The sequence below is a fragment of the Pleurodeles waltl genome, chromosome 3_2, assembly GCF_031143425.1.
Source record: "Pleurodeles waltl isolate 20211129_DDA chromosome 3_2, aPleWal1.hap1.20221129, whole genome shotgun sequence".
Lineage (NCBI taxonomy): Eukaryota > Metazoa > Chordata > Amphibia > Caudata > Salamandridae > Pleurodeles > Pleurodeles waltl.
The window spans coordinates 41,227,525-41,240,396 of record NC_090441.1 but is presented as its reverse complement, the minus strand read 5'-3'; the positions used below and the strand labels follow the sequence as shown (position 1 = coordinate 41,240,396).

Genomic DNA, 12,872 nt, shown 5'->3' with positions numbered 1-12,872 from the left:
TTTCAGGGACCTAGTTCTGACGCACCAGAGGTCAGTGTTCTTCATGGCTCTGCGCTTCTGACGTGGAAAGCTGTGAAAAGAAACTGACGTCAGCGTGCCGGGGTGGCGCCTCTATAGGTTCTGCAGCGTCATATCTGCTGCACACAACGATGGTTCCGGAGCCGACCTACGCCACCTAACGGTGCACCGGGGTACTGCTTGAGAAAAATCTCTGGATTCAGATTGACACCTGGTGGAAAGATAAGGAATCTGTAACTAGAATGTGTCCCTATGAGATCATGCATTACCGAAGGTAAGTAACTTGTACACCAGCCAAAAACCCATACCCGTCAAAAACCCCAAAAATACCCTCACCACCCAAAAACCCATACCCACCCTAAACCCTAAAAATACCTTTGCTGCTCAAAACCACCATGCCCACCCCTAACCCTGACAATACCTTTGCCACCTAAAACCCCATACCCATCCTAAACCTCAAAAATAACCTTGTCACCCAGAAACCCACACCCACCCTAAAAATACCGTTCCCAACCAAATTCAGTACACACACACGCCCATGCCCCCTTTTTTCTTACTTTTTCCCTGGTAAAGATTTTCGTGGTGAATGTATTTAGTTGGTAAGACTTCGTAGTTAATGATGTTCCCCTCCCTGAAGACGTGGGACTGTCAAAATCGAGCAGGGCTGGTGCAAAATCGGTCACAGAAAGTCAGCTAGCTCGCTAGCCGAGTGCCATATTTCGACGAGTTAGAAATGGCTATTTGAGTCAGGCTTTGCAACTGTGTCAGTAAAACACATTAATAACAGCACAACTGCTTCACAACCCTGCAAGATGAGCGCGCTTTCACTGTTTTAACGTTGCTCTGCTGTTAGCAGCACTGCGGTATTAAACATAGCATACCTGATAGACTTCGGCCAGAAACGTACATATTTATTTTGTATTATTATTTTAGAGGCTCTTGCAAAAACGTCTCTGAGCAAATGACGCATAACCATGGGGGTATGTTATAACAGTGCCTCCATGGGGGTGTTTACACACAAGGAGTATTGCCTCATTTCAGAGGTTGCCGCAATCACACGATCACCTTTTTTGTAATACCTATCATAATGGTGTAGACGTGCTCTCAAATTCACACGGGGCATTGCCTTGACCTAGACAACGAGCCTGCACACAATGAGGTCTGGTTTAGACACCTTAGAAGCCAAGATCTCCACCCTTTCCCGTCTGCCTGTTCTGGGGTGCGCCAGAGAGGACTTCTGCCCCCCTCTGCCAACGCCTCTGTCACCCCACCGCCTCCCTCCTGCGCGGCTCACGTCTGATGCCTGCCTGCTATTCCACTGCCCAGGTAGTGAAGAAGGGCCCTCTCCGCCCCAGCACAAACATTCCAGGGTTTGGTGTTGGGTTATCATTAAATGACATAGCAATGCAGTGGCAAAGGCGAGTTTATTAACAACAAGCATTGCCTAAACCAAATAGTCCGCTAACAAAGGCGAAGCCTATTGGCTGTGCTAAATGCTTGTCTCTATTTCTTTTTAAAAACTAATGTTCCACTTACCGTTATGTAGAATTATGGGAATTGTAGTTCATTGATAATGTTTTATATTTTTTAGAACAGGTTTTTCATTTTTTTTGTTAATGAATACGTACATTTAATAATCAAAATGAATATCAGCTTGGTATGGGTACCACGGTAAACACAGTTATGGAAATGCTGTAATAAATACTTATGCGGCTTTATGCAACAAAAAGATTAAAATAAAAACTAAGAAAATGTAACCGAGCAAATTACTTGAGTTAATTTGCCTTCTCTTGTCAAGGCAGAAAAATGGTTAATGATTGCCATCTGGGCTCTGGCTTTCGGGGACATCGACTGCCATAAACACAACACCAGAGGAGAGAAAGCGCGGAGCTCTCTTATCCGCGCCTTTTTAGCGCGGCCCCATACCTCGCGGCGCGGGAACCATCTGGGCTCTTTGGCATTCGGGGACTTCCAGTCCCATAACCACCAGCGGAGAGGAGGTGCGGCAGGAGTGTCGGAGCTCTGTTATCAGCGCTATATAACGCGGCCCCCGGGACGCGTGTGGGTCGTACCCGAGCTAAGGGCGGGCCCGTCTTCTCCTGTCATCGACGAGAGGACGCGGGCTGCACCCTACTTGCAGGTGGCTGATTCTCCCTTTAACGTGCCACTGAGTCTCCACTTTTCGTTTCACCCCTGTGTTTTATCACTTTCTTTTAGGCTTTCCTGATTATACCGGCGTTTGCTTGACCTTTTGAACATCACTCGTGCCTTCCTGCTGAGAGATTTCTGGACCATTGTTCTTATCAGTACACTTAAACGCAGATTGGATGTCACTAAACCAAGAACTGAAACAAGGACTGTTCCGGATGGGTTCTTTGAGAGGGCGATGAATATTATTGATAAAGAGGTTCAGCTTGTGAAGAGACGCCTTTTCTTAAATTTGTAATGATGGATGGAATGCTGAACAATGTCATTCACCCACAGTCACCGATCTGGGCCTACATCCATAGTGTTTTTTGCTTGCCACACCATTCCAGTTTGGACCCATCCATATGCAGATCAGTCTTGATCCTGCTCCCCATTCGTCTGCAGGTACCCCCAGTCCATGGGCAGCCCGAACTGCCAGACCAGGTCCGTCCTGGACTGGAAACAAGCATCCTGGGACTGGTTTCTGGGTATCATCCCTCATCAGCTAGGCTAGCTTGAATCCAGTGGCATAGCAAGCACGGGACCCGTGTCGGGGCAGACCTTTCCAACTTAGGGCGACAAATGCAAACAGAACACATGATAGACATATCAGTTAAACACATCTCTGTGACTTGTGGTGAATGTTTGCTTTGTTCAGCTTTCCACCCATCATCTGTTCTTTTTGCTTTTGTCCCCGTAAGTGGAAACCAGTAGCAGTAATATTAAGCAGTGGTGAAATAGCAGCAATCTGTTGCAGGACCGGCTCTTTCTAGAACCTATTCCACAAGTCACCATCTCCGCCTCTCAAGCCGGCTCACGGATGTATCTAAACCACATCATGGGGCTTCTCATCACCAGGGACAACACATCAGTTACCTCTAGTTCCTTGCAAAAAAAGTCACTCCCAAAGCCTTCCTTCCCTTCATTTAGGGCAAGGTAATACTAATCAAAGCATAAGTCATGTACTACTTCCAGAAAAAAAGCCGTACTCTCACTCCCTCCCACTACTAGCACAAAAGACATGGCTTTGGGCACTCCTCAACCACATTCACCTCATGACGGAGTACATTCCACTGAGTGGACAACAACCTGGCCGACCTGCTCAGCACGACGAATCATCAAGCCCACAAGTTTGAATTCAAACTGCAAGTCTTAATTACACCCCTCCCCCCAAAAAACAAACACAAAGTGCCCAAACGTCGTCTGCAGGTACCCACAGTCCATGGGCAATGTACTATGGATGAACTGGTCAGGGATCCATTGTTATGCATTTCTGTCTCACCCGCTTCCATTAATGGTCCCGAAGAGGCTTCAAACATCTCATACTCTCATGTTTGTAGCCCCGACCTGGGTCAAGCTGCCCTGGTACTCAACCTTCCTAGAGATGTCAATCAGCCGCCTTAGGAAGTTCCCAAACAGGCCAGACCTTCCTACCAGGAGTCAAAGCCAAATAAGGCATCCAGATCCCAAACAGCTCAATAAAAACGATTTGGCACTTGAGGTTCTAAGGTTTGGCTACCTACGTCTTTCACGGGAATGCTTGAACATCTTGTGAGGGTCTGGCAGGCCCATGACATGACACTGCTATGCAGCAAAGAGGACGATGTTTGTCCACTACTGCATACCCAAACATCTGGATACCTTAAAACCGGTGGTCCAGGACTTTAACTGCTACTTGCTTTATCTGCTAATGTTAGGTCTCACCTACTCTTCCATACAGCTCAGTTTAGCATTCATAGCAACTTAAATGCCAGAGAACATTCCTTACTTTTGTGCATACCAGTAGCTAAAGCCTACATGGAGGGCCTCAAAAGAGTCACCCCTCCCAGAGTAGCCCCTGCACCAGTCTGGAATGTCAATATAGTCCTCATTAGACTCATGGGATCCCACTGTTGAGCCTTCACACTTACCTTCTCTAGTACCTTTCCTGAAATGTAGGTATTCTTTTGGTCATAGTGTCTTTTAGACTTGTTAGTGAGCTGCAAGCCCTCAAACTACACAAACCTTTATTCAGATATCTAAAGATAGATTACTACCCATGATTAACCCAACGTTTCTTCCTGAAGTAGTTTCCCCCTTTTTTTTTTTTACCTCAATCAAACCATAGAGCTCCCAGCCTTTTTAACTCAGCCAGACTGAGTAGCAGAAAGAGCCTTTTGTAATTACTGCACTCATTATTGCCTGTTCCCTCTCACTTGTTTTGGGTTCCCCTGCCTTCCCCTTTACAATGGTTTGACCCGCAGGAGTTCATATAGAATGTTCATGAAAGAAATTCCGTTGTACTTGAGCGAAGAATGAGGACGCAATAAATACATTTCTTCAAAAAATATGATGTGTTTATGATTCCCTTATAATAGAGCCCTTCACACTCTAGATGTCAAATGGGCTCTTGTGTACTACAGTGACAGGACAAAGCTCTTTTGCAAAACTGACCAATTACTCATAGCATTTCCTAAACCCAACAAGGGCCTTGCCATCTCCAAAGAAGGCATAGCCAATTGGGTAGTCAAATGCATGCAAACTTGCTATCATAAGGTACAACACTGCACGCTACGAACACATGCTTACAGGGTAGGTAACATTTACCTCTGTGAGTTACTATCTCAGTATGCTTTCCTAGATGGCCAAGTCGTCCAAACAAAGCAAAGCTTTAATAGATTGATATAAAGGCAACTTATATTTTTATTTTTATTACCCAAAGCTGTATATAGGAAAATAACTTTACACATGTTGTACATGAGAACATTTGGCTACCTCACAATGCATATAGTGTATGATTCCTGTGTAGATCCAGCTATCTGTTTTCTAGTGATTTGAATCTTCTTGACTGTTTTAGGATGCAGAAGGAAGAGCTCCAATCCATGTTGCTATAAGCAACCAGCATCGTGTTATTATTCAGTTATTGATCTCACACCCTGACATCAAACTGAATGTTCGTGACAGACAAGGCATGACTCCATTTGCATGTGCTATGACATACAAGAACAACAAGGCAGCTGAGGCGATCTTAAAACGGGAGTCTGGAGCTGCTGAGCAGGTGAGTTGAAACTGCCAAACTAGAGGAGGCTGTATATTTACTGTGTCATGAAATATATTTTGTTAAAGAGACACCAAGCATATTAGTCAAGTGTACTATGTAATGATGAATATGAAGAGAGGAACAGGAAATCATGGACGATTGGTGGCCTTTTGTGCAAAACTCTTTGGAACAAACTGGAGAACTTTCTGACCATGTCCAATTGAGAATTCTTCAATTTATTTGATGGTTGTGATAAGAGGTCCGACGTCCTGAATGCTCTTAGAAGTCCAAATTAAGGAACTGAACAAAAGTGATGTGTGCTATTAGGGTTGCACTGCTGTAGCAATCTATCCTTGCTACTACTTTATTGGATACATGATAGTCATGCTTGTACTTTTTTTTTTGCTTCAATACTTGTGGATGTCTAAACCAAGTCATACGTTTTCTCTTGGCTCATTTCTTTCAGTTGTCTGCACTTGGTTATTTTTTCTGCTGAAATACCGTGGGCACATATAGTTGAAACACTTTCTTATTTCCTTTCTATTTTCTTGTATAATTTGTATCTTATTGCCAGCTAGAGTGAATCTAGATTTTACTATCACATGACCATGACAGAAACAGTATTGTTTGTTCATTGTCAACATTAAATCTTAGAAAACTCTAGCTTAATGGGCAAACAATATACATTAGGATGATGATCTTGCATAAAAGGTGACTTGAAAAAAATCATATTTGCATTTAAAATGTGCCCACTGATTGAATAAGTCCTATATCTATTTACAAAACAGGCAAAATTGTTGAATACTGTCATCTTCTGCCCTACTGTTTCTCAAACCAGATCTGTAGAATCTGCTTGTTCGATGATATGTGTGGCTGTAGATACACATGCTCTGAATACTTCTGCCAGTATTGTTGGGCTTGGAGTGTTGCAAGTTGTTTTTCTTAGAAGAAACATTTTCGAGTCATGGGATCAAGTTACTCCTCCTCAGTGATACTGCGCATTGGCATCAACTCCTTTGTTAGATTGTTTTCTCTCCGCCATTGAGTCAGGACGCGTGTCTCTTTGCTCTGTTCTCCCTTCGCTCCGGTTTTGAAACCTTTCTTCGGTCTTTCCTAAAATTGACGGCATTGTCTTAGTTTGTGGTTTCTTACTATCACACTCGTCTCACTCCATCGGTACAGGAACCGACCAAATGCCCTTTGGGGGCCTCTTCACCCATTCTAACCTACCTCACTGAGTGGCACCGACCAGCATGCCATGCTGATGGAATGAACGCCGTTTTGATTCGCTCCACGTTGCTACTCCAAATTTCCGCATGCCAACCAATATCTGGTGTGCAACCTGTGCCTCTCTCCTGATCATCAAGAAGCCACCTGTGATGCCTGCAGTTCCTCCTGGTCAAAAAAGACACTTTGGGACTGGAGGGCCCGTCGACTAGAGATGACGCATAAGACCCCAGAAGACACTCTGGACATCTTCGGGGTGGAACACACCCAGGAGGAACCAGAACAGGAGGGGGCTTTTTACATCTAGGACTCCATCATCCAGTCAGACATCAAAAGTCACGAGGTGACATTGGCGCAACCTGTAAGTACAGTCGCCCCTTCTGCCCCCATCAAGACTTCCAAAAAGGCTGTTACTGAGGTCACCAGACCACCACTGCCACCAGGCCATGGCCGGCTCTGAAAAACAGACCCTGATGCCCTACCCTCCGACTCTGCATCGAAACCGGCCAAGACACTGTCTTTGGGATCGACCTCCTCCTCTTCTTCCGTCAAAGATGTTGTGGCCATTTTGATTCGAACCTCAGAACCAACAACTTCCACCCTCGCCTTGGCACTGAAAAAAAGGGCACCAACCGAAGGCTTCGGTCTCGAAATCCAAGGACTCCACGTCTTCAGGGCCGAAAGACTCTCGTTAATCCTCACCTGTTGAACCAATTTTTGAGATCATGGACGCTCGTCAGCACCGATCTCACATCAAGGAAGTTAGAGCGCGCATCATTGCTTCTCCCTCTGTTAGTTTTAAAAGGAAACTCACTTTTCAGGAGGCTCTGGACACATCCCCTCCTCCAAAGAGGGCCAAGGACAAGGCTACTATTATAAACAAGCCTCTTCCTCCCCCATCTTCTCCACCACCTCTACCACCTACTTCTCCACTCCCTTTCCCCTCTCATTCACCCGCTTCTCCTACTGTGGGAGATTTCACACAACAGGGTTCTCTGCTATTCATGGGGTAGGGGGTGATTTAGGTGGGCCACAACATGAGCCAGATCCTTGGAATACATATGACCCCGATCCCATGTTATCCACAGACCCAGATCTATACCCCGCACAACACTCACCGCCAGAGGATGCTACATCCTACCAGCAGGTCAGCCGCTTTATACAATGTTCACTTTCACAGGGATCCATTGAGCAAGACTTTTTATTTGATACCCTAACTTCCACACATAGGGATATTCAGTTCCTCCCCATGCTTCCTAGCATGTTTCATCCACCATACGTAAGGTCCCAGGTCCCACCAGATTCCATTGTAGCTACTACCACAAGTAAGCGGGCACAATAGTCAAGCCACAGGGGACTCTCCTTCCCCAGACAAGGAGAGTAAAAAGATAGACATAGTGGGTAAAAGAACGGCTGCACAGGCTGCTTATCACTGACGCTTCGCCAGCTCGCAAGCCCTATTTGCAAGATATGATTGAGTTCACTGGTATGAGATGGAGGAGCTCCTCCAATATCTCCCAGATGAGCACTGCAAAAAAGGGGACAACAGATTGTCACAGAAGGACAGCCAATCAGCAACAATTCTATTAGATGTGCCCTTGATGCCGCAGACACTGCTGCACATGACATCAACACTAGTATCATTGAAAGGAGACTTGCCTGGCTTAGATGCTCAGGCTTTAAACCAGAGGTGCAATAAGCAGTGCTAAACATGCCCTTCGATAAGGATAATCTTTTTGGCCCTCAAGGGGGCTCCACCCTTTAGAAGCTGAAAAAAGACACTGATACAGCAAAGTCCATGGATGCATTACAGTCCCCCTCCCAAAGAGGTACTTTTCGTCACCCCACATTCAGAGGTGATTACTAACTACCATCCTCAGAGGCCACCACCTCTCAGTCCAGACAGCCTTCAAGCTCCTGTAGCTTCTGAAGAAGCATCTATTTAGGTAACACAACCGCTAAACAGTGACTACTTACGTCTCGCTCCCCCCCCCCCCAATTCTACACCTGTCAGGGATTGATTTCAATATTTCCACACACAGTGGGTCAACATCACTTTGGTCCAATGGGTCCACTCCATTATTCAACATGGTTACTGTCTGGAGCTCATTACTGCTCCTCCAAACATTCCTCCTCACTCTCACAGGCTATCTCAAGAATGCCTTCTTCATTCGCACAGATGACATGACAGCAATGTACTACCTTCAGAAAAGGGGAGGGAGGGATTGATCACTCTAACTGTTGCAACTTTTTCAGACAATATGTAAATGGGATCTCCACCATCACATACACCTAGTGGTATATGGTAGTATCTCCTATGAACAGACAATGACTTGGCAGACTTACTCAATAGGATGCAGCAACAAGTCCACAAATGGGATGGGAACTCCACCCGCAAATCTTTCAAAAATAATTCTGGAATTAGGGCACACCTCAAATAGATCTTTTCGCCAAAGCAGAACACACAAAATGCCAAAGCTTTTCGTCCAGGTATCCACACCCTCTATCGAAGGGCAACACTCTTATGATGAACTGGTCATGGATATTTGCTTAAGCTTTTCCTCCTCTCCTTCTCATTCCCTTTCTAGTGAGACAGATCAGGCAAACTTCTCTGAACATGATTCTTGTTGCTCCCACGTGGGCATGCCATCCCTGGTTCACAACACTATTGGATCTCTCAGTAGTGCCCCACAAGAGGCTTCTCAACAGGCCAGATCTTCACACACAAAAACCAAGGCCAGGTCAGAGATCCAGATCTCAAATCACTAAGCCTTGTGATATGGCTCCTAAGAATATAGAGTTTGGTTACCTGAACCTCCCTGCAAAATGCGTGGACATTCTCAGAGAAGCTTGTAAACCCACTACCAGAGCATGTTATGCTGCAAAGTGGAAACACTTTGTTTGCTACTATCAACCCAAACACATCAGTCTCATTAAAACTACAGTCCAAGACATTTTATGCTACTTGCTTCATCTACAGAAAGCTAATTTAGCTTAGACCTCCATTCGCATACATCTTGCAGCTGTAGCTGCATACTTACAGAACAGACAACATACATCCCTTTTTAGGATTCCAGTAATCAAAGCATTTATTGAAGAGCTTAAACGAGTCATTCCACCAAGATTCCCCCTGCACCTTCTTGGAGCCTAAAAATTGTTTTTACCAGGCTGATGGGTCCTCCCTGTGATCACTTCATTCATGTCCTCTTTATTACCTTTCATGGAAAATGGCTTTTTTAGTGGCTGTCACATTATTCAGACATGTTAGTGAGCTCTATGCCCTAACCCTGAAAGAACCCATCTTCCAAATACATTGGGAAAAGGTGGTTCTTCGTACCAATCCTCAGTTCCTTCCGAAAGTGGTATCGCAATTTCATATTAATCAATCCATTGAGTTGCCTGTCTTTCCGCAACCTGACTCAGTTGCCAAAAGTGCCCTTCGCACAGCCCATCAGATGTTAAACGTGCATTATTGTTCTACATTGACAGAACTAAAGAGTTTAGGAAGACTAAACAGCTCTTTGTTGCTTTCTCGCTACCTCGTAAAGGCAGTCCAATTTCAACAGATAGCATAGCTAAGTGGATAGTAAAATGTACTCAAACATGTTATGCTAAAGACAACTTCCTGTTACTCCCAGGGCACACACTACCTAGAAGAAGGGTGCCACTATGGCTTTCCTTGGAAATATACCCATAGCTGACATTTACAAGGCAGCTACATGGTCTCCACTACATACATTTACAAAACACTATTGTGTAGATGTACTTTCACGCCAGCAAGCCAATGTAGGCCAAGCAGTACTAAGAACACTTTCCCAGTCAACTGCAACTCCCACTGGCTAGCCCCCACTTTTCATTAGGTATTGCTTTACAGTTTTTGCAGAGCATGTGTATCTACAGCCACACATGCAATTAAACGGAAAATGTTACCCGGTAAGCATCAGTTCGTGGCATGTAGTGCTGTAGATTCACATGCACCCTCCCCGACTCATGTGGCCATTTAAGTTATTTTATACTTGTATCTGGTTGTACATATGTAGTCACATGTGCATGGGCATCTCTTTCTCTATATTTGCTCAGCACTGCTTTTCTCACCTGCCTACCTGACAAAGGAGTCGATGCCCATGCACTTTATCACTGAGGAGTCACTTAATCTCATGACTCGAAAATGCTGCTTCAAAGAAAAACAACTTGCAACACTCCAAACCCAACACTAGATGTTAGGAGCATGCAGAGCATGTGAATCTTCAGCACTACATGCCACGAGCGTACGCTTACTGGGTAAGTAACATATTTCTTCAAGGTTGACTGGAATGTAGTTGCTTATTCGTGTTGTTTGCCATTACTTGATGTATTTGTTTTGCTGTTTGCTCTCATATACCTATAGATTTATAAATGTTTCAGTTTTCTTAAATGGAAACAAACCTGTTAAAGTGTATACTGTGTTGACGTAGGTGGATAACAAAGGTCGGAACTTCCTCCACATAGCTGTCCAGAACTCGGATATTGAGAGTGTGTTGTTCTTGATCAGTGTCCAGGCCAATGTCAATTCAAGAGTCCAGGATGCCGCCAAGCTAACACCTCTTCACCTAGCTGTTCAAGCTGGCTCGGAAATTATTGTTCGCAATCTGGTATGTGAAATTATTTAAAAGAAACCTACATAATTTTAGTAATGGTACCAGTTTACTTGAGAGAACTTAATTAATTCTTCTGGGTCACTTGTGTTTCTCATTAACTTTATGGGTTACTTGAAGTCTTCGTGAATTATTTCTGATTATTTGTAGCACCCTTGGTAACTTTAGTTAGTTAGTTAGTTGAATTTCTCAGACTGCTGAGATGCTTGAATCTTTCATTACTTGGTGAACCAAATCATTTAAGTTTATTAAGGCACAACATCAACCCTACAAACATCTATTCCAGCAAGCCCTAGGGAACTGACTGTTCCATATCCTTATACCACTTATTGTAACTGTTCACATAGAACTGCATAGATAGCAACAACATCATGAACTTCATAAAACCCACCACATCTGATGATAAAATCATTCTCATCTTATAATCAGAACCATCTCATCAGGGCACCCACATCCTTTACATTATTAACTTCTGTGTGTGCACTGCTCCATGCTAGCTGCCCCCACACATCAGCATATCCTACACCTTCTGAAGACACCTTACTTCAACCCCAACAAACACCTTGATGATACCCTTCACTTAATAAGAAAAATAATGAATGGTCATCCAACTCAAAGAGCCTAACAACCACAATTTTCTTCAGTTTCACCAGTCTGTGTTCTTTCGCCTTCTGTATTAAAACAGCAGCCATCCAGGTATTCAACAAGTTACTGTGAATCAGTGACAACGAAGATCCTTGCCTTCTAGTGTTTCCTAGACCTATCAAACATCTTCCACATGTTTTACCCTTAGACCCTACTTGCAAACCATTCCAGCCTCATGATCGTCACTGGTGCCTTCTTGGCCTCTCTGTCACAGAGATTTCAGCTGTTAATGTGGGATTCCCAGGTTTGCCTCTACTTCAAGTCCTGCTTCGCATACCCTAGGATCCATACTTACCCCACATCATTTATCATGTACATTGTAATATTATTTGTTTTTTTCATCAAGAGTTTAATTGCCTACTTCTTTCTTTTCCAAGTTCTGTAAACAAAAGGTGTTGACAATACTCTGGTTCAAATGCTGAGTTGGTTGTGCCAGGATTCAAACTTCTGACCTGCAGCTACCCCTCCATTTTGGACTCTACCTCCTTACGATATTTTAGAATAAACTTAAAGCCTCACCTCTTGATTATGTTCATACAACCCACAGACTGATTTATCCTTGCTACTTCCACTGTATTACATTTTTAGTTATTTTCCCCTAAACCTCCCACTGCTACCCCAAATGTAATTTATAAGTGTACCTTTGTAACTATGTAAACGTCTCTGTTTGCATGCTGTACCCATGCATTCCTGTCTTATATCACTGGTAAAAAAAATTGATAAACAATTTGTATTGATTTTTTTCGCTGATAGAAATGCACATCATGACACACAAATGGTACAACAACGTTTGGTCTATTATATAAGTATGATACAGCCAGGTAAAAGGTCCAGAGCATTTTCTGGCAGGCAAAAGTGGTTAGAACACAATATAACCTCAGTCCAACCGTCCCAACCATCCATCCCATACCCGTGTTTTAAGGGACAATCCAGGGCCTCATATACTGGTTGTTCTTATTGTGAGCACCAGTCTACTCCTCGTTGCCATGGTGACAGAGTGGCAGGGACAAGGCTTTTCCAGCTGTCAGTGATGTCCCGCTTGGCCACCATGGGAGTCCCCAGGAACTCTGTCTGCCCTCGAACCTCCAGAGCCCTCCAAGACCCTGAGTTAGAACATCACTTGCGAAAGATCCACCTCTCAT

At 44.2% G+C, this 12,872-nt stretch overlaps 1 protein-coding gene across 3 annotated transcripts in view; it reads left to right on the top strand.

Annotated features, from left to right (window-relative positions):
• ANKFY1 (ankyrin repeat and FYVE domain containing 1) overlaps positions 1-12,872 on the top strand; it is a 526,918-nt gene that overhangs the window by 326,105 nt on the left and 187,941 nt on the right. For all 3 annotated transcript variants that reach the window (XM_069226693.1, XM_069226694.1, XM_069226695.1), the window contains exons 18-19: positions 5,042-5,242; positions 10,906-11,082. In XM_069226693.1, the coding sequence (XP_069082794.1) occupies positions 5,042-5,242; positions 10,906-11,082 (378 nt within the window). The remainder of the gene's footprint in view (positions 1-5,041; positions 5,243-10,905; positions 11,083-12,872) is intronic.